Genomic DNA, 22,267 nt, shown 5'->3' on the forward strand with positions numbered 1-22,267 from the left:
CACCTTCCTCAAAGCGTAGAGCAAAAAAAATTTCTCGAAAAATTCAGCCTTGAATTGAATCCAAGTCTTGTTGTAAGTTTCTTGCAAAGATTTGGTATACCACAAAGTACTTGCAATCCCTTGAGGTGTTTGGTCACATGCCTCACCTTTGACGCTTTTCAGAAATTGCCGTTTGCGAAGGCAACTTCAAACTATCAAATGAAAGCGGTAGCTTTCAAGAAATTTTCCCTTCGGTATCAAACTTGACCAGAGTGTTCTAAGGTCTAAAGACCTTCATATCCTTCCCGAAAAGACGGGTTTTCTTGGTTGTTCTGAATTAATGTTCTTGGATATTTTATGGGTTCTAAAGTTCTTGAGCATTCTGCTCCTTAGATTCTCTAGGTTCTTGAGCATCATGCTCTTGTCGCCTTCTCAGAGAATCCCAAGTCTTGTGTCGACTTCTACGGAGAGAAAAATTATCCCAAGTCTGGGAGCTTTTCCTGCAGGGCTTAGGGTTCCGCTTGCTTACTTCTCTCTTGGCTTGTCATGTCTTCTTCCCGTATCTTCCCAGAATCGTCCTCCTTTTCAAAGAAAGACAGCGGATAAATAGAATTTATCACTTAATACTGAAGCCAAAGTATATAGAGAGAGAAATAGAGAGAGAGAGAGAGAGAAGATCAACACAGTACTGGGGACCAGAAGATGGGCTAGTCACCCCCCCCGTAATAGTATCTTTATTACTAAGGAGAAGTCTATACAAGCACTTGAACCAAACGTATTACCACGTTCGTTCTAGAATAAGACTTGATGGTTCCCGGAAGCCTCGGCTTCCTATTCCTACGGCAAAACCCCATTCCAAGGAACTTCCGTTCCTTATTCCAACTTATTCCAAATCCTCGAGAACCAAGGTTCTTGCCTCTAGATCTCACCTTCCAGACTCAGGGCATAGCATCCTTGCAACTCTCGTTCGACTCGGTTTCCAGGGTCCTCTTCCTGCAGAATAACTCTGCTTTCCTGATCGCATCTCGAGAGACTACCTCTCTCCAATCCGTGGATCTCCTTCCCAAACTTGGGTACGAAACCCTTGGGCTGATCTGGCTATAATTCCTCATAGCGCTTTTCTCCTTTAAAGGCTCATGCCTTCCTCTGTTCCTACTCCCTCGTGAAAAGGAAATACACCTGCAAACACACAAAAACATTGGACAACAATTTGTATGGTGAATCCACAATTGAAACCTCTCGCACTTTGAGCTGGAAAAGCGACCTCCGTGCTTTGTAGTCTCGCGATCTCTTGCGTCTTCTGGTGGCAGAGTCTTCTCTTGCTGACGCTGGCAACTCCCCCTCTGAGAGAGGGCGTGTGATGCTTTTATATCTCCCGGACCACGGCAAGAATAGATAGATGAGCGCTAGCTGCCCACGTAGAGATTGCGGCGGATTTTTTTTATTTTTATTTTTTTTGTCACAAACGGGAGCGCATAACAATATAAAATACATTCGGATAAATAGGATTTATCACTTATTACTGAAGCCAAAGGATATAGAGAGAAATAAATAGAGAGAGAGATAGAGAGTGAGAAGATCGACACAGTACTGGGACCAAGAGGATGGGCTGGTCCCCCCCCCGTAATAGTATCTTTATTACTGAGGAGAAGTCTATACAAGCACTTGAACCGAATGTATTACCACGTTCGTTCTAGAATAAGACTTGATGGTTCCCAGAAGCTGAGGCTTCCGATTCCTAGGGCAAAACCCTATTCCAAGGAACTTCCGTTCCTTATTCCAAATCCTTGAGAACCAAGGTTCTCGCCTCTCGATCTCACCTTCCAGACTCAGGGCATGACATCCATGCAACTCTTTCTAACTCTCTTTCCAGAGTCCTCTTCCCGCAGAACAACTCTGCTTTCCCGGACACGAAGTCCTTACTTGGGAATCCCAACTTCCGGATCGCAACTTGAGAGACTACCTCTCTCCGATCCGTGGATCTTCTTCCCAAACTCGGGTACGAAACCCTTGGGCTGATCTAGCTCTAGTTCCTCAGAGCGCTTTTCTCCTGCAGAGGCTCATGCCTTCCTCTGCTCCTACTCCCTCACGAAGAGGAAGTACACCTGCAATCAAATACTCAAAGATCATAACATGAAAAACGTTACCTTCAAAGTCTCGACGCTCGAAACGCAACTCCGTTCTCGAAAAGCAATTCCCCGGAAGAGATCTTTACATAGAAAAATCCTCTCTTCCAATCCTACACACAAAAGAGGTGTGTTCTCGGGTTCCTTCTCGTAAATCAGCCCCGTCTACGACGTTTATGGGCTGAAAACAGAGAAAAACAGCAACTTGTCGCGATGGAAACACGATTCGTAGGCACTTCTTCGCAAGGGAACTCGCGCACTGGGTCTTGGCGACATCTGGTACACTTGGGGCAGCCATGGACATCACTGGCAACGTCTTCTTTATGGATGAAATCTGCAGTAGCATCTCCTCCTTGCAAAGATTGGTCCTCCTCTCTGAGTGAGGGCATGTGATGCTTTTATAGCTCCTAGCCACGGGCACGAATAGCCGTTTTTTTTTTTTTTTTCAAAAAAAAAAATTCCTTTTTTTTTCTGTTCTGCCAGAAAAAGAGAGAGAGAAAACGCTCGCTGATCTATTGCCTTATTTATCAAATGGCTGCCCACTTATTAAGTGGACGGCCGGCGTATTTTAAAAATAATCTCAACCTGCCCAAAAACTCAATAAAACCTTATAAGTTAAAAACAATGCTTTCACAGCACTTCCCAGGCGTCCCTGGATGCAATCACATGCACAGTTGCAATGCAGACATAGACTTCCTCGCGCGAAAGCATCTGCTTTCCCGAAAAGCAATCCCGCTTTCTCAGTAAGCATCTGTTTTTCCTCAAAGTTTCCTCTAAACCCATCTTCATTCAAGTGCTTGCTTTTCCTTGTACACAATTCTAACACAGTTCGGAATTTCCTCCCGACTATGAATATTCCCTTTCCGATGCACCCATCACCCACCTTGTGACGCATCAGGAATACCCATCACCTAGTCCTTTCCTACCGAACTTACGGTACAATCTCCTTCACGATGCTCTATGTCACCCATCCTATGAAGCATCAGAGATGTCCGTTTCCGGATGGTCGGATACTTCTTTCCGATGCTCCCTGTCACCCATCCGATGTGACGCATCAGAAGTACCCGTTCCTGGTGGCCTTACAGATATTTCCGTTCTCAGTGTTCCCGTCATTACTTTAAATGACGCACTAGGAATACTTTGTACTCGGATGTCTCTAGTGAGAAAAACCCTCTCACTTAAAATTCCAATAATTCATTTAGAATTATTTTTTCATTTAGAATTATTTTTCCTTGGTGTTCCAAGCGAGAAAACCCTCTCACTTATAAATCCAATAATTCATTTAGAATTATTTTTCTGTAAGATAAAGCCAATTTAGCAACATCCCTCTCACTTATAAACAGTTGTCCTCAACTGTAGAGGTCCAACTGAACTGCCGGGGAGAAACCGGAAATATTCCAAATCTTGCTCAATGGTGAGTTGAGCTAGTCCTTCTCAAAAGAGAACTTAAAAATTAAATTAAACAAAAATTCAAAAATTTAATAATTCAATACTTAGCTTACCGATTCATGTCCTTCCTCTTGAGGATATCCTTCACCAATCATCAAACTTACGAGCCGTGGAAGAACTCGTCATTCGCGTCTTTCCAACAAATCGGAAGTTTCCTCATTCCAGAGTCTATTAATTCAATTCCACCTTCTCAATCCGAAAAGAATAATCCTCCGAGAAATCAATCTAGGTATCTGTCCTTGCACATAGTGCGTTGTTAGTCTAGAGGGTATTAAACCTCTTGTGTCCTCCCACATAGGGAATGCCAAAGTCATAGAGCATTAAGCTCGATGTCTTTCTTTCACAAACAAAGTTTGCGATCACCTTAAAGAAGGTTCTTGTTTCGGGCTGTCACTCAACGTAGGCGGACGGTTCCAATCCGAAGATTCTTTGTGCACGGCGGCACTTCCTTCCAATCTTTTCCTCCTGCGAGTTATTACCACCAGCAGTGATTTCCCGAGCAGTGATTTCCCGACGCCCATTAGCGTCTCTTCCTTACAAAATCATAAAAAATGATTCACCTTGCGAGCATCAATGACGATTTGCAAAATCTCAGGCAGATAGGATTCTAGCCATAGCATTTTCTGAACGTACGTTCAAACCCGGTTCACAATAGAGCGAACCTTCTTTGATTCTCAGGGATGTTCTCCCATATGTAATTCTTACCATTTTGAAACGGTTGGCGAGCTATATTCTTACGAACATAATAGTTCGAATTTATTCCAGCAGCGTGTAAATGCTACTTGACCTTCTCATGGAGAAACATATATCGCAACCAAAAGTTGCTACTATAATGGTAAAGGCACATAGCGTACTCAATGATCAACGACCATCGGAGAACCTCTTCTCCGTAGAGAAACTCAAATTCCTTCTACCAAACACATCTCAAATAGAGATTCTCGTGTAGAAATATTCTTGCGCGCAAAAAGGCGCTCAAGAGAGTATAACAAACTCTCGTCGAGTTCCTTGGCATAGGTCTGCATCTTCGTGTGTTATCCATGTACTCAAAAGTGTACATAATTCTTAAGCTGTGTTAGAGTTTCGGTGAACCTGGGAAATTACCTTCCCTTCGTAAAATCCTTACAGCGAAGACGCTCATCTTGACGATCACTTGGCTCGATCTTAGAGCAAAACCCGCTCATCAAATAATCTAGGATTTTAATCCTTGGATTCCTCTAGCACAGGCCGTAGTCGTCGCTTGTTCCTTCCCTCCTAAAGAGAGTGTTCATTCACTTGTGCAAAAAGCACTACCATATCTTCCCTTACCGTGTAGGGGGTGTGGGCTTAAAGAGTACTCAAGCTTCATGAAAGCTTTTCTTTGCTTGAAAGCTCAGAATGGTTCCTTCATAATTTCCTACCCGCAGTAGCAGATAATCTGTTTGAGAATTACCGGATACCAGATCAATAGTTGACCTTCCGGCTAGTTAAGCAAACCAATTCATCTCAGAAGACAAAACAATGGTTCAGTTTGATCCCGCTCTCATAAACACTTGAGAGTGGTAGTCCAGGTTAGACATAACCATATCTTGTGCAAAAGAGCAAACAAGCACAATGCACTTTATGATTTCCTCAAAGATGTAACTTTGATTGAAAACCTGCCCTCTCACTTATAGTTCGAGGGTCTTCTGTTCAAGAACTCAAGAGTTAGATTGAATTCCCTTACTCCAAACTTTCTGTGTTCAATGATTCCCGTCCCACTACGGGGATTGGATTCTATGTACACTAAGGTGTACACTTTCAGCTTTTATTGCTGACTCCACCATCTGCTGCAAAGTATCTTGCAGATGGGTTTACAAAATTCGGGCAAAAGTCCTTCGTTAAATTTGTTCATCTTTCCTTCCTCAGAGAAGATCAAGAATGGACCTACCTTGGCAAGAGTGAACCACTACTTGCTTTGACTCACTCGTGTTCCTATTGGGCAAACCGATCCCAATCTTCTTGGATGCCTTCTTCAAAGCATAGAGGAAAAAAATTTGTAAAAAAAAATTCAGCCTTGAATTGAATCCAAGTCTTGTTGTAAGTTCCTTGCAGAGCTTTGGTATACAACCAAGTACTTGCAATCCCCTTGAGGTGTTTAATCATATGCCTCATCTTCGACGCTTTTTCATAAATTGCCGTTTGCAAAGGCAACTTCAAACTTGTCGAATCAATGCGGTAGCTTTCGGGGCATCTTCCCTTCCGTCAAAAGTATCAAACTTGACTGAAAGTGTTCCTAGGTCTAGAGACCTTCTTCATATCCTTCCCGGAATGACGGGATTTCACGGCCATAGTTCTGGATTGACGTTCATGGATATTTTCTGGATTCTGAAGAATCTCGAGCATTCCGCTCCTTGGATTCTCTAGGTTCTTGAGCATCATACTCTTGTCGCCTTCTTAGAGAATCCCAAGCCTTGTGTCGACTTCTTGCAGAGAGAAAAAAAATTCCAACTCTGCGAGCTTTTCCTTGCAGGACTTAAAGGTTCCGCCTGCTTACTTCTCTCTTGGCTTGTCATGGCTTCTTCCCGTATCTTCCCAGAGTCGTCCTCCTTTACAGAGAAAGAGAGGAGACCATGCTCTGATATCACTGTCACAAACGGGAGCGCATAACAATATAAAATACATTCGGATAAATAGGATTTATCACTTATTACTGAAGCCAAAGGATATAGAGAGAAATAAATAGAGAGAGAGATAGAGAGTGAGAAGATCGACACAGTACTAGGGACCAGAAGATGGGCTCGTCCCCCCCCGTAATAGTATCTTTATTACTGAGGAGAAGTCTATACAAGCACTTGAACCGAACGTATTACCAAGTTCGTTCTAGAATAAGACTTGATGGTTCCCAGAAGCTGAGGCTTCCGATTCCTAAGGCAAAACCCTATTCCAAGGAACTTCCATTCCTTATTTCAAATCCTTGAGAACCAAGGTTCTCGCCTCTCGATCTCACCTTCCAGACTCAGGGCATGACATCCCTGCAACTCTTTCTAACTCTCTTTCCAGAGTCCTCTTCCCGCAGAACAACTCTGCTTTCCCGGACACGAAGTCCTTACTTAGGAATCCCAACTTCCGGATCGCAACTTGAGAGACTACCTCTCTCCGATCCGTGGATCTTCTTCCCAAACTCGGGTACGAAACCCTTGGGCTGATCTGGCTCTAGTTCCTCAGAGCGCTTTTCTCCTGCAGAGGCTCATGCCTTCCTCTGCTCCTACTCCCTCACGAAGAGGAAGTACACCTGCAATCAAATACTCAAAGATCATAACATGAAAAACGTTACCTTCAAAGTCTCGACGCTCGAAACGCAACTCCGTTCTCGAAAAGCAATTCCCCGGAAGAGATCTTTACATAGAAAAATCCTCTCTTCCAATCCTACACACAAAAGAGGTGTGTTCTCGGGTTCCTTCTCGTAAATCAGCCCCGTCTACGACGTTTATGGGCTGAAAACAGAGAAAAACAGCAACTTGTCGCGATGGAAACACGATTCGTAGGCACTTCTTCGCGAGGGAACTCGCGCACTGGGTCTTGGCGACATCTGGTACACTTGGGGCAGCCACGGACATCACTGGCAACGTCTACTTTATGGATGAAATCTGCAGTAGCATCTCCTCCTTGCAAAGATTGGTCCTCCTCTCTGAGTGAGGGCATGTGATGCTTTTATAGCTCCTAGCCACGGGCACGAATAGCTGCTCGTGTAGAGATCGCGGCCGTTTTTTTTTTTTTTTTTTCAAAAAAAAAAATTCCTTTTTTTTTTTTTTGTTTCTCCAGAAAAAGAGAGAGAGAAAACGCTGGCTGATCTATTGCCTTATTTATCAGATGGCTGCCCACTTATTAAGTGGACGGCCGGCGTATTTTAAAAATAATCTGAACCTGCCCAAAAACTCAATAAAACCTTATAAGTTAAAAACAATGCTTTTATAGCACTTCCCAGGCGTCCCTGGATGCAATCACATGCACAGTTGCAATGCAGACATAGACTTCCTCGCGGGAAAGCATCTGCTTTCCCGAAAAGCAATCCCGCTTTCTCAGTAAGCATCTGTTTTTCCTCAAAGTTTCCTCTGAACCCATCTTCATTCAAGTGCTTGCTTTTCCTTGTACACAATTCTAACACAGTTCGGAATTTCCTCCCGACTATGGATATTCCCTTTCCGATGCACCCATCACCCACCTTGTGACGCATCAGGAATACCCATCACCTAGTCCTTTCCTACCGAACTTACGGTACAATCTCCTTCACGATGCTCTATGTCACCCATCCTATGACGCATCAGAGATGTCCGTTCCCGGATGGTCGGATACTTCTTTCCGATGCTCCCTGTCACCCATCCGATGTGACGCATCAGAAGTACCCGTTCCTGGTGGCCTTACAGATATTCCCGTTCTCAGTGTTCCCGTCATTACTTTAAATGACGCACTAGGAATACTTTGTACTCGGATGTCTCCAGTGAGAAAAACCCTCACTTAAAATTCCAATAATTCATTTAGAATTATTTTTTCCTTGGTGTTCCAAGCGAGAAAACCCTCTCACTTATAAATCCAATAATTCATTTAGAATTATTTTTCTGTAAGATAAAGCCAATTTAGCAACATTTTTGCTCGCTCTTCTGCCAGAAAGAGAGAGAAAAATCGATGGCTGGTTGTTGCTTTTGTCGTAACTCAGTGACATGGCTGCCCAATACTCACACTCAACCCACTGGCTGCTCCCGGGAATGCCTGTCCGACGCAGAAATGACGTGGCTTGCTGTACGGATTCCCGCATTTTTCGGGGCTGTTGACACGTGGCAGCAGCAGTGTACGGCAGATTTGGGCTGCTTTTTGGCTACGTAGAAGTCTACGCTATGCTTGGGAGAAAGCTACGCAAGGACATGCTTTGTTCTATGCAAGAGAATCACAGAGAGAGAGAGAGAGAGAGAGAGAGAGATCTTTTGCTTTATTTTCAAAAAAGGCTTATGATTTAGTACAGCTTTTGGGGCTCTGATTTGGGCATCCCTTGTAACCTCTTTATAAGAATTGTTGGGCTCTCACTTCTCAGAGCATCTGGACATAGAGTCTAAGAGTGAGTCCCGAGCACTCCCTTGTACTTTGAGTTACAAATTAATACAAAAAGAAATACCAAAAGGGGCGCCAGTCTTTGGGGCCAACATCTCTAGGCACGGAACTCTGTCAGGCCAGTGTCGAATCAATTGTGAACTGTGAACTGTGAACTGTTTGAAGTGAATTCTTGTGGTGTCGCGGTAGATTTTTGACTTGGAGTGTCCAAGTCTGTTACAGTGGTATCAGAGCGCAGCCGATTTCTCTTCTACCGGGAAATCCGATCCTTTTTACGCGGCACTTATGGCTTCAGACAAAGATCAATCGACTCCCACTACATCTGAAGATGCGAGAGGAGATCACGAAGAAGATTCACGCGAGAAGTACGGCCCGCCTCAGCCTACTCCAGCGGAGCTTGAAGAGATGGAGCATCGACGACTGATCGATGACGCAAGAAAGGTGATGTTAAATTTTGTGAAGGACCCGAAATTTGCAAAATTTATGACCTAGACCTCTTTCGACGAGGTGTATGCACAGTGGCAGCAAACCACAGAACCACCCCCCAAACCAATACTCAAGAAACCTCCTACCCCAAGGATGTTTACTGAGCAGGAATTAGAAGAGATAGTTGATGCACAGATTCCTCAGCTTTTTGACGCACAGAACAAAGCAGAAAAGCACGACAAAAAGCAGAAGAAAGGAACTGACTTCCCGGGATATTTGGGTCGTCAGTCTACTTTTGCCTCAGCAAGAAAGCAGAAGCGTGTGCGGTTTAAAGGATTACCTAGTTCTTATTCTTCTTCTTCTTCTGAGAGTTCTTCTAGCTCTTCCGATTTGAGCGAAGAAGACAGAAAAGGCAAAAAGCGAAGCAAAAAGCAAAAGGGCAAGAAAAAGGCAAAGAAGTCTAAATCTCGCCCAGTTTCGAACAGTTCTACAAAGGACTCGTCTTCAGATAGTTCAGACTCCGACAACCGCAGATTCTATGCAAAGAAGAAGAATTTTTACAAAGCCAACCAGTATGACTTTCTGGAAGATAAAAGCAAGAAAGTCGGAGAGTTCAAAGAAGGTGGACAGTCAATTAAATTTGACACGTTTTCGGGATTTCGAGATGCTTCAAAGGCTTTGGCCCTCATACAGCAGTTTGACATAGCTTTCTGGAGGGCGTTACTCAGAGCACTCCAAGATTCGGAGGGCTACTTCTTACTTCAGGGGAAATGCTCAAACTTGGTGGTCCACGCTTCTATTGAACAAGAAAGCGCCAGTTAAATGGCTGAAATTAAAAAGGCTTTTTATTTCTTCCTGGTTGACTCGGGAGTACGAACGTGACAAACTGCTTGGAACCATCTTCGAATGACCAAGAGAGATTCATTGGATGCATATTGCGAGAGATTCTGGAGCTCTTTTCTACCAACCTCTTCATTTAAGAAGATCTCGTTCAAGGAACAGATTGAGTGGTTTACCTTGGGACTTCCTACAGAGATCCGAGATCACTGCTTAAAGAAAAAGACAGATTCCATTCACGAGTTGATGAGTCATGCGAAACGGGGTTTTTCCATTCACTCATGCAGTTTGACCTACTTCACAAATGAAATCATGACACAAAGAAATGAACAAACTTCGAACAATGAAAGTAGAAAGAAGAAGAGTAACCCAAAAAAGGAAGAAAAGGATGCACGACCCAAGCTTACTCTTTCCCAGAGACTCTACATCAAAGAGGGGAAGTGCTTCGGATGCGGGGAAACTGGGCATATCTCCGCGAAGTGCCCTAAAAAGGCACCGAAAGAACAGAACGACAAGGATGAAGACAGGCCAGAGGGTTCGAAAGCAACTGAGGAACGTGGACGAAAAGGCAAGATGAAAGCAGGAGTGGTTCCAAATTGCATGGGTACTAACCCAAGCACGATCGATGAGAGTACACAACTTTGCCAAGCTTGAAGCAAAGTGAAAGACCAAGAAGCCCTGATTTTCTTTGATGGAGGAGCCAAGGCCAACTTCATTTCACCTGAATTGGCGGCGCGGCTCGAGATCACACCTGATTGGATGGGACCACTAGCAGAGGCAGTTCTAGCGGCACCCGTCAGGGACGTAGCCATTACACCTGTCATTGGCAAACTTCGGTTGCATTGTCAGGGGTATTTGGGACATGAGAACTTCTACATAATGCCTTTGGAAGGTTGTGATGTCCTCTTGGGAATTTCCTGGTAACACAAGAACAACGCCGTGGTCGACTATCAGGTGAGAAAAGCGACTTTGACTACAGCGAAGGGCAGAACCATTGTACTTGAAGTGAAACTTAAGGGCGAGTCTGTCCCTATTGTATCAGCTTCAGCCATTTCAAAATTAATGAAATCCAGTCTGTTTGTTTACTCGATCTTCTTGAGAGAGATGAATGATGAGAATAGCACAAATATGTCTGAACTTGATAAAGAACGCCAAGATTTTCTCCACACTCATGCCGATTTCTTTTAAGAGGGCCTGCTAGGCGAGTTATCACCCGCTCGTCCTGAGGATCATACCATTGATCTGATACCTGAAAGTACGCCACCGAACCGGCCACCTTACCGTGTGAGCCGAGCCCAGAACGAAGAAATTATGAACCAAGTGAAAGACCTCTTGGAAAAGGGTCTTGTCCAACCTAGTACTTCACCGTATTGCTCTCCAGTGGTGTTGTTTTGAAGAAAGACGGATATTGGAGAATGTGCATCGATTATAAAGCTCTCAACAAAATCACCATCAAGAACAAATTTTTGATTCCTAGGATCGATGATATTCTTGACCAACTACAAGGATCCTCGTGCTTTAGCAAGATCAATTTGAAGAGCGGATATTGTCAGATCCAAATCATGCCGGGAAATGTCTACAAGACAGCTTTTCGGACGACTTTTGGGTTATTTGAGTTTTTGGTGATGCCTTTTGGTCTAACCAATGCTCCTGCTACATTTAACCGGATGATGGAAAGGATTTTTCGAGAGTACAGACTGTTTGTTGGCACTTTCTTTGACGACATCATTGTTTTCTCCAAGGATCAGACAGAACATAGAGAACATTTGTTTCAAGTCTTTCAGGCGTTACGAGACCACAAGTTAGTGATGAATGCGAAGAAAAGTGAATTTTTCCTACCAGAGATACACTTTTTGGCACACATTGTGTTAGCAGCAGGAGTGTAGATGGACCCGGCCAAGATAGAGATGGCCCGATTTGAAGAATGTCCATGAAAGTTAGAAGCTTCTTGGACTTGTGTTCGTACTACAAGCAGTTCATTAGAAAGTTTACAGAGATTGCTTCCCCTTTGCATATCTTGACACATAAAGGAGTACCTTTCTCGTGGGGACCCACAAAAGTGACTGCCTTTCAAACATTGAAAGAGAAATTGACTACGGGACCAGTTTTGACTTTGTCGGACTTGCAGAAGTCATTTGAAGTATATTGTGATGCTTGTGGTCGTAGTCTGGGTGCGGTCTTAATGCAAGAAGGCCATGTCATTGCTTACGAGAGCCGATTGTTTTCAAGGCCGGACTTGACAGCACAGATTTATGAGAAAGAGTTTTTGGCAATTATCCATGCTCTTAAGTGGCGGCACTACCTACTCGGAGCAGATTTTACTGTCTTCACAGACTATCAGAGTTTACGCTACTTCTTGTCACAGAAGAAGCTATTGGAAAAGCAGATGCGGTGAGCGAACATCTTGTCACAGTTAAGAATTTGGTGGCGGATGCTTTGTCTCGGAAGCTGTTAGTTCTGACTGTTTCTGCGATACATCATAGGAGCTTCGAGGATATGGTCGATCAGTATGTCACAGATACAGATTTTGCAAACATTTTCACACGGATACGGGATGGGGAGACAGTATCGGGATATTCCATTCAAGATAGCTACTTCATGAGAAAAACTATGTTGTGCGTTACACAGCCGTTGAGGGAAAAGGTTATGACCGAATGTCACTGTCCATCTCTTACGGGTCACTGCGGCATTGCTACCACCTTGAAAGGGGTAGAGAGATACTTCTTTTGGCCGAGAATCAAAAAGGATGTGGACGAGTTTGTGCGCAGTTGCTTGGTATGCCAGAAGGTCAAGTTTGATAGGCATAAAGCACAAGGATTGTTACAGTCTTTGCCCATACCCACCCGCCCATGGGAAATTATTGCAATGGATTTCATTATTGATCTCCCAAGAACACAGAGTGCAGGGTGGTATCGTACGGTCACGTACGTTTTGTCCACGTACGAAGACGTATGGTACTCATCGAACTAGAAAATTTTATGTCGTACAACATGGTTACGTACGTTCAAAAATAAAAACATGCAATTCTTAACCCTAGATTTTAGACTTGGGACAATTAGACAATTGATTATCACATTGGACAAGAAGGCAACTTGCAAGTGCCAAGTGCCGACACTCAAGAGTTGAGAATCAAGACAATGAGACACAATGGGCAACGAGACAATGAGACAATCAAGCAATGAGAGAGACGGAGAGGGAGAGGGAGAGGGAGAGGGAGAGAGAGGAGTCTAATGGAATCCAAAGTAATGTGTGTGTGCGTGAGAGAGAGAGAGAGAGGAGGCTCAAGGCATGTGGGAGGTGGGGGGGGGGGGGGGGGGGGGGGGATCCTAGGCTAGGTGGGAGGGATTTTATGCAAAAAGGTAACCCAAAAACCTCCCAAAAAAAAGCTCAGTCAATGGACTAAAAAACCGGTCAAACGCACTAAAAAACCACCGGACGCAACGGACGCCTTGACCGGACGGGACGCCACCGTACGCCTCGTTCCGTCCGACGGACGAGAACAACCCTGACAAAGTGATAACGATGGTATCTGGACTGTTATTGACAGATTTTGCAAGCAAGCTCATTTCATTCCAGTGAAGAAAACAGTCAAGCCGGATCACTTAGCGAGACTATTTGTGGCCCAGATCTTCAGATTACATGGCATGCCCGAGTCGATTGTCTCCGACAGGGACCCCAGATTTACGAGTTTGTTTTGAAAGGCTATTTGGGAGAACATTGGCACGCGGTTGCAGTTCTCGTCATCTTTCCACCTGCAGACTGACAGGCAATCTGAGATTGCCAATTCAGTGGTACTACATTTATTGAAGTCTTACATCTCGATCAGAAGACTCAATAAGAAAAGTATTTACCTTTGGTGGAATTTGCCTACAATAACACGATACACTCTTCGACGGGGAAGGTGTCACAAACTGATGACGTGGCTACGAACAACAAAAACCCTAATTTCTGCCAAAAACCCTAAAATTCTTACAAACCCTAATTTCCGCCAAAAACCCTAATTTCCGCCAAAAACCCTAATTTCCGGAAATCGCGGAGGTGGGGAAAAAAAAAATTGGATATTTTTGAGCGACGCAAATCTCAGCTTTTGCTCTCATTGAGAGAGAGAGTGAATTTGCTTTTGCTTTCACAAGCTCTCTCTGAGAAGAGCTTTTGCTTTCAGGCTTTTGCTTTCAAGCTTTTGGGGCTCTGCTTTTGGCATCCCTTGTAACCTTTAAATTAGTGGTGAGGGCCTCACTTCTCAGAGCATCTCGACGCAGAGTCTGAGAGTGGATCCCGAGCCACTCTCTTGTACTTTGAATTGATCAATACAAAAAGAAATACCGAAAGGGGCGCCAGTCTTTGGGGCCAATATCTCTAGGCACAAAACTCCGCCAGGCCAGTGCAAATCTATTGTGATTTGTGAATTGTTTTGAAGTGGTTATTTGGTGCTGCGCGATTGATTCTTGACTTGGAGTGTCCAAGTCTGTTACAATGGTATCAGAGCACGGCGGATTTCTCTTCTACGGGAAATCCGATCCCCAATTTTTTTTCCGCGGCCACCTATGGCTTCACGCAAGGATCAGTCGACTCCCTCTGCATCTGGACATGCGGGTAGGGATCACAACGAAGATTCAGACAGAGAGTATGGCCCGCCTCGGCCTACTCAGGTGGAACAAAGAGAGATGAAGCGTCGTCAATTGATCGGCGATGCAACAAAGATGATGCTCAATTTTGCGAAGGATTTGAAATTGGCAAAATATATAAGCGAGACTTCTTTTCAGGAAGTGCATGCACAATGGCAGAAAACCACTACACCACCCCTGAAACCCGCTCTCAAGAAACCTTCTGATCACAAACAGTATACAGAGAAGGAATTACAAGAGGTGATTGATGCACGGATTACTCAGCTTTTTGACGCGCAAAAGAAAGCCAAAAAGCACGGCAAAAAGCAAAAGAAAAGCACTGACTTCCCGGGGAGCATTGGAAAACTTCGTTTGCAACGACAGGGGTGTTCAGGGCACGCAAGTGACGTTCTACTCAGGATCCCTTGGTACCACAAGAGCTACGCCGTGGTTGACTACCGGGCCGAGAAAGCGACTTTGATAAATGAAGGGCTTAGAGATTGTACTTGATGAACTTCAGTTTCTTACTCATTATTTTGGAAGAGAACTGAACGATGGATAAAGGTTGAATATGTTTTGACCTGATCAAAAGAACCCCAAGATTTTTCTCCACACTCATCCCGATTGCTATTCAGAGGGCCTGAAGATCAAACCATTGATCTGATACCTGGAAGCACGCCATCGAACCAGCCACCTTACCGTGTGAGCCGAGTACAGAATGAAAAGATTATGAACCCAGTGAAAGACCTCTTGAAAAAGGGTCTTGTCCAGCATAGTACTTCACCGTATTGCTCTCCACTATTGTTGGATTTGAAGAAAGACGGATCTTGGAGAATGTGTATCGATTACAGCGCTCTCAACAAAATCACCATCAAGCACAGATTTCCGATTCCTAGGATTGATAATATACTCGACAAGTTACAGGGATCCTCGTGCTTTAGCAAGATTGACTTGAAGAGTGGATATCATCAGATCCGAATCGCGCCGGGAGACGTCTACAAGACAGCCTTTCGGACGATTTTTGGGTTATTTGAGTTTTTGGTGATGCTTTTTGGCTTAACCAATGCTCCTGCGACATTTAACCGGATGATGGATAGGATTTTTCAAGAGTACAGGCTATTTGTTGGCACTTTCTTTGATGATATCATTGTTTTCTCCAAGAATGAAGCAGAACACAGAGATCATATGCTTCAGAGATACATTTTTTTGGGACACTTTGTCTCAGCAACAACAAGAGTGCAAATGGATCCGGCCAAGATAGACACTATCTGTGATTGGCCCGATTTGAAGAATGTCCATGAAGTTGAAAGCTTCTTGGGACTGTGTTCGTACTACAGACGGTTCATTCGAAAGTTTGCAGAGGTTGCTTCCCCTTTGCATATCTTGATACAGAAAGGAGTCCCTTTCTCGTGGGGATCCACAGAGGTGACTGCCTTTCAGACATTGAAAGAGAAATTGACTACAGGACCAGATTTGACTTTGCCGGACTTGCAGAAGTCATTTGAAGTATTTTGTGATGCTTATGGTCGTAGTCTGGGTGCGGTCTTGATGCAAGAAGGCCGTGTCATTGCTTACGAGAGCCGATTGTTCTCTAGGCCGGAGATGACAACACAGATTTATGAGAAAGAGCTTTTGGTGGTTATCCATGCTCTTACTCAGTGGCGGCATTACCTACTCGGAGCGGATTTTACTGTCTTTACAGACCATCAGAGTTTGCGCTACTTCTTGCCACAGAAGCAGCTTTCGGAAAAGCAGATGTGTTGGGCGAACATCTTGTCACAGTTTCACTTCCAGATAGTCCATGTGCAAGGACAGAAGAATGTGGTGGCAGATGCTTTGTCTCGGAAGCCGTTGGTTTTGGCTATTTCCGCGATACATCATAGGAGCTTCGAGGATATGGCCGATCAGTATGCCACAGATATAGATTTTGCAGATATTTTCACACAGATACGGGATGGGGATACAGTAGCTGGATACTCCCTTCGGGAAGGCTACTTGATGAGAAAGACTATGTTGTGCGTTGCCGTTGCGGGAAAAGGTTATGACTGAATGCCACTATCCACCTTTTACGGGTCACCGCGGCATTGCTACCACCATGAAGCTACCACCATGAAGGGGTAGAGAGATATTTCTTTTGGCCGAGACTCAAAAAGGATGTGGAAGAGTTTGTGCGCAGTATGCCAGAAGGTCAAGTTTGACAGGCATAAGGCACAGGAATTGTTACAGCCTTTACCCATACCCACCCGCCCCTGGAAAAATATTGAAATGGATTTCATTTTTGATCTCCCGAGAACACAAAATGATCACGATGATTTTCCAATTACATGGCACGTCTGAGACGATTGTCTCAGACAGAGACCCCAGATTTATGAGTTTGTTTTGGAAGGCAATTTGGGAGAACATTGGCATGCGGTTGCAGTTCTCGTCATCGTTCCACTTGCAAACTGACGGGCAATCTGAGATTGCCAATTCAGTGGTTTTAGATTTATTGAAGTCTTGTATCTCGGATCAGAAGACTCAATGGGAAAAGAACTTACCTTTGGTGGAATTTGCCTACAATAACAAGATACACTCTTCGACGGGGAAGACGCCATTTGAGATTGTTGAAAGTGCTACGAAGGTTCCATCCTTGCTGAGCATGAAAGATTAGATATTTGAAGCGGATGAATATTTGCGAGATTTGGATACGGCTTTTGCCAAGGTTTGCGAGACTTTGCAGAAGTCTCAAGAACGACAGAAAAAGGCAACGGATCGCCATCGTCGCGACTTGAAGCTGAAGGAGGATGATTGGGTGCTCTTACGTTTTGAGAAGGCACGCCTAAGAAAGAAAAAGGGAAAGAAGAGGCTTTTTCCAAAGCTTAGTATGCGATACTACGGACCTTTCCAAATTACTGAAAAGATAATGATGTCTCCTTCCGATTGAAACTGCCAATTACTTGAAGGATTCACAATGCATTGCATGTGAGTCTCCTGAAACCTATTAAGGGTGATCTGCCTGATGATGGGGAGCCTAATGAGCAACCCGCAGTGGAAGAAAACGAGGAGACCCTTGTTCCTGAACAGATTTTGGCACATACGGATACGAAGAAAGGTAAAGTCCGAAGGCGGTTCTTGGTTAAGTTCAAGAACTTTCCTGCATTTTGATGCGAAGTGGATGGAGGAGGAGGACCTAGCAGATACTCCTCGGATTGTGAAACTTTACCTCGATGTTTTGGTTTAGCATAGTCTACTCCAAACGGAACCCAGAAATTCAGCTTGGCCGAAGATCTGGTGCAGTGGGATGCACAAGAGGGGAGTCACTCCACTCCTTTGTCAACAAATGCCTTGATTTTGATACTAAAGTCACTGATGTCTCTTTGAGCTTCAGGGATACTGAGAGTTGACAGTATTCTACTGGATGACTTTATGAAATGGAATTCCTGATAATGATACTGATTTGTTCTTGACTTCTTTTGAGTGCAGGAACTGATAGACGAAATGACTGCAGCATTTTGGTCTACTTGATCTCGAATAGACATGGTTGCAATAGGGGTTAGTCAATCGGACATTGATGAGGTCCCGATTGGACCTAGATGTGATTGCTAGCTACATTGCCGATAAATCATGGTCTAAGATCCGAATGAATGTTGAATGTTATGTGATGTGGTGATGTCCTGTGATGTCGTGTGATGTGACTGTCGATTTTGTACATGTGCTAGATGTGTGTTCCTAGTACGTAGGTACTAACAGTCAGTGTCTGCTAAGACGGTTTATGGCTTTTATCAGTTTTGCAGGCGTAATCGCGGTCGATTACAATGCTTTCAAGAGGGGGGTATGTCACAAAGTGATGACGTGGCTACGGACAGCAGAAACCCTAATTTCTGCCAAAAACCCTAAAATTCTTGCAAACCCTAATTTCCAAAAATCGCGGAGGTGGAAAAAAAAAATTTGGATATTTTTGAGCGACGCAAATCTCAGCTTTTGCTCTCATTGAGAGAGAGAGAGAGAGAGAGAGAGAGAGAGAGAGAGAGAGAATTTGCTTTTGCTTTCAGAAGCTCTCTATGACAGAGGAAAAAGAGCTTTTGCTTTCAGGCTTTTGCTTTCAAGCTTTTGTGGCTCTGCTTTTGGCATCCCTTGTAACCTTTAAATTAGTGGTGAGGGCCTCACTTCTCAGAGCATCTGGACGCAGAGTCTGAGAGTGAATCCCGAGCCACTCTCTTGTACTTTGAATTGATTAATACAAAAAGAAATACCGAAAGGGGCGCCAGTCTTTGGGGCCAATATCTCTAGGCAGGGAACTCCGCCGGGCCAGTCCAAATCTGTTGTGATCTGTGAATTGTTTTGAAGTGGTTATTTGGTGTTGTCGCGATTGATTCTTGACTTGGAGTGTCCAAGTCTGTTATACAGAAGGCGCCATTTGAGATTATTGAAGGTGCTACGAAGGTTTCACCCTTCCTAAGCACGAAAGATAAGATTTTTAAAGTTGATGAGTACACGCACGACTTGGACACGGCTATTGCCAAGGTCCGGAAGGCTTTACAGATATCTCAGGAAAGACAGAAAAAGGAAGCAGAACGCCATCGTCGCGACTTGAAATTGAAGGAAAACGATTGGGTGCTCTTACGTTTTGAGAAGGCACGCTTGAGAAAGAAAAAGAGAAAGGAGAGGCTTTTTCCAAGGCTTAGTATGCAATACTACGGACCTTTCCAGATCTCCGAAAAGATAAATGATGTCTCCTTCCGACTGAAGCTGCCCAAAACTTGGAGGGTTCACAATGCTTTTCACGAGTCTCCTGAGGCCTTTTAAAGGCGATGTGCCCGAAGATGGGGAGCCTGATCAGCAACCCGAAGTGGAAGAAAACGAGGAGATCCTTGTTCCAGAACAGATATTGGCACATAAAGACAGAAAGATTAAGAGTAAAGTGATAAGGCGGTTCTTGGTTAACACTAGTTCTATAAAAAATCAGCCACTTTTTTGGCTTTTTGAGACTTTTGTAAAAAAAATCTCAACACTATGTTAGTTATCTAAATAGAAAATGGTTTCAGGGAATAATGATCAACACTCAATATGAGTTGATAAAAAATAGTACAGAGCTAATTGAAGGTCTAAAAGTGTCTTTCCGTTACCATCTTCTACAACTAATTTGTGCGGATCGACAAAATTTTTCTATTTTCTTTTGAAACTCTCATACAAAGCTCAAGAAAACTAAATTTCAGGAGGACCTAGTTTCGGCATTCTCGAAGAAGGTAGATACAGAAAGGAACCTCTCTTGCGCGAAGGAATACAGTACGAGTCAAAGATAGCCACTATTGGCTACAAGCATATTAAATTTCAATCACAACTCTGAATAGTATGCAATTTGTGCATCATAATAGTTTAATTTTAATAGTACAAAAGTGTTAAGTGCTTACTTCCGTTCCTGTGACACGCCCCTTGGATCATGCAAGTGTCAGTTTTGTCAGTTGTTTTGTTGTTTGTCTCTTAGCTTGTGCTATTTACTAGGTCACTCTTGCCATGAGTTAACCAGCTGGTTTACACTTGCTCCTCCTTGCCTAAATTATACAAGAACGGCCACAACAAACAATAGCACCCCTCCACTAGTCATCACACATCTCCACATAAAGAAAGAGCAAATGTGAGGAGAGGGAGCAACAGCAGCCCCAGGAGGATAGAGGAAGCAGGCTGAGAGCACATCTGACCACCCCCCCGCCCTTGCCAAAAAGACCCCAAAGAAAAATAAAATAAAATAAAATGCCACATCAACCATGAACACATATGACCTGAATAAATAGCATGCATCACAAATTATGTGTAGATACCTAAAAGCGTCCTACATTTTGTGCACATATGTAAACAGCAAACCTGAGGTGATAACCCGAAAGTCAATTTTTGGCCACCACCTGCAAATGACAGCTCTTTTCCAAGCTGCATAAAATAACAAAAGATGACATTTTGGCTAATAAAATCAAAGTAAACCCAATAAACCAATCACTTGAAAATACAAACCAACTAAGCACTTTGAATCATAAAACTAGAGAACTGTTTACCAAAATCACCCACAGCTTGTATGATAATTCCTTGAGTTCAGCACAAAACATACACCCATCAAAAGTTGTCGATGAGATTAAGGAAAGGAATGTAAACCTTGGCATGCACTTCTTCAAGGTATAAACTTCCACCAGGAAGCTGTGGAAGTACGGCCTTCTTGAGTGATAATCCCACCCCCACACCAACCCCACAACCACCAGTTGAACTATCATACACACATACACGAGACATCACAGGCGTGGTACCATCTGGAAACTCCAGAGGCAGCTCAGCTGTTCAAAGAAGATAAAGAAAGCTTTTATAGAATTTGTTTTGAAAGTCTTAAAAGTCAATCAGTATTTACTTTAAATCAAGTTTACCTTCCCGACCTTGACAGCTTACAGCATGTTGGGCAGGAATTGGAAAAGCAAAAGAGAGACCCTATCATCGATTACCAAAAGCCACAAATCGATCTCCTATTTAATCAATTGAAAAAGCATGACCAAAATCAAACTAAATGTGTGTCATTCATACAGGATAAAAGAGAGTATAGGTGCATCTATCCATGTCGTAAGTTCCTGGAAAGGTTGGCCCAAAGAGAGCATAAACAGCAACAAAAGTAGCTGCGATATTTGCACCCCTGAAAACAAAAGACTAAGCTCAAATTCACAATGAGGAGTTCAAACTATGTGCCTCCATAAGCACATACCCAATCGAAGAAGTCGCATATCGCATTTGAAGTTTTTGCACATCAGAAACCTCGATAAGGCGCAATCTCTGAAGGCACAATTACAACATTAATCTCCCGATAAGAAAGGACAACATGTACGCAAAGAACTCCAAAATACCTGAGAACGGGGCTCAAATCGCAAATGAAAACCATGATTTGGAAAACTAACTACTAAATCACATAGTAGAGGTTCCTGCAAGCACATGAACACAAGCTCTCGTGTGAGTCACGGGTTTAATTATTGGAAATGAATTTGTCACGTGCAATATAGTAAAACAAACGAACTTTGTTGTGTTCATCAGAGAATGTTAAACGGAATAGACACAAACACTAGCCACTAATGGAGCTGATGCAGGTACTCGTGTGAACAAACAAGCATGTGACAAATTATATAACAGACTTACCTCATCGTGATACTTTACTTGGACAGCATCGAAGGTATCCGGATTCTGGTCAATATAGGCAAATGCATCGCAAACGGGCATACCTGCAAGAACAAGGATGGTAAACGCAGAAAGGGCACAGAAAGCTTGCTGTATCTTCAGAGAAACATACCAAGAAGGAAAGGGCCAAGGCCTGCTCCTGGTCGCAGATCGAGTGTTAGCGTCCCCATACCCAATATAGAGGTGATGAAGGCGACGACGACGCGCAGACTCCCCTTATATTTGAATCAAAGTCGGAAATTTTTAATTGAAGGATAGCAAATGGAAACAAGTTAATTAAGGCCAACCCAAGCTCCAAGATTTGAAATACACTCTTGCTTGGTTGGCCTTGTCATAGTAGAAGCTAATGGTAGTAAATGTGTTAATTGGTGTAATGTAAACTATAGTCCTAGCATTTACTGTGCAAATATGATAGTATGGGTAAATTGCTTGATAAGTTTTTTGTAAACAAAACAGATAAATCAAAATAGTATATGTTAATCGTAGTGAATGTTTCAATTGGTGTAATGTAAAAATTAGTCCTAGCATTTAATGTGTAAATATGATAGTATGGGTAAATTACTCAATAATTCTTTTGTAAAAAAAAAGGATAAATCATAATAAACT

The 22,267-nt window shown here is 43.4% G+C and overlaps 1 protein-coding gene across 1 annotated transcript in view; it reads right to left on the reverse strand.

The window, feature by feature from the left end:
• Positions 1-21,925, reverse strand: part of LOC147444442 (PHAF1 protein At3g51130) — a 57,291-nt gene extending 35,366 nt beyond the window's left edge. The window contains exons 1-8 of the mRNA XM_086527045.1: positions 21,774-21,925; positions 21,623-21,705; positions 21,337-21,411; positions 21,198-21,265; positions 21,023-21,128; positions 20,869-20,929; positions 20,606-20,781; positions 20,324-20,386 (exon numbers count right to left, since the gene is read on the reverse strand). Coding sequence (XP_086383171.1) covers positions 20,324-20,386; positions 20,606-20,781; positions 20,869-20,929; positions 21,023-21,128; positions 21,198-21,265; positions 21,337-21,411; positions 21,623-21,705; positions 21,774-21,831 — 690 coding nt within the window. The 5' untranslated portion in view covers positions 21,832-21,925. The remainder of the gene's footprint in view (positions 1-20,323; positions 20,387-20,605; positions 20,782-20,868; positions 20,930-21,022; positions 21,129-21,197; positions 21,266-21,336; positions 21,412-21,622; positions 21,706-21,773) is intronic.
• Positions 21,926-22,267: the final 342 nt, after the last annotated feature.

This window comes from Adiantum capillus-veneris, chromosome 13, assembly GCF_014529385.1.
Source record: "Adiantum capillus-veneris isolate H3 chromosome 13, ASM1452938v2, whole genome shotgun sequence".
Classification (NCBI taxonomy): Eukaryota; Viridiplantae; Streptophyta; class Polypodiopsida; order Polypodiales; family Pteridaceae; genus Adiantum; species Adiantum capillus-veneris.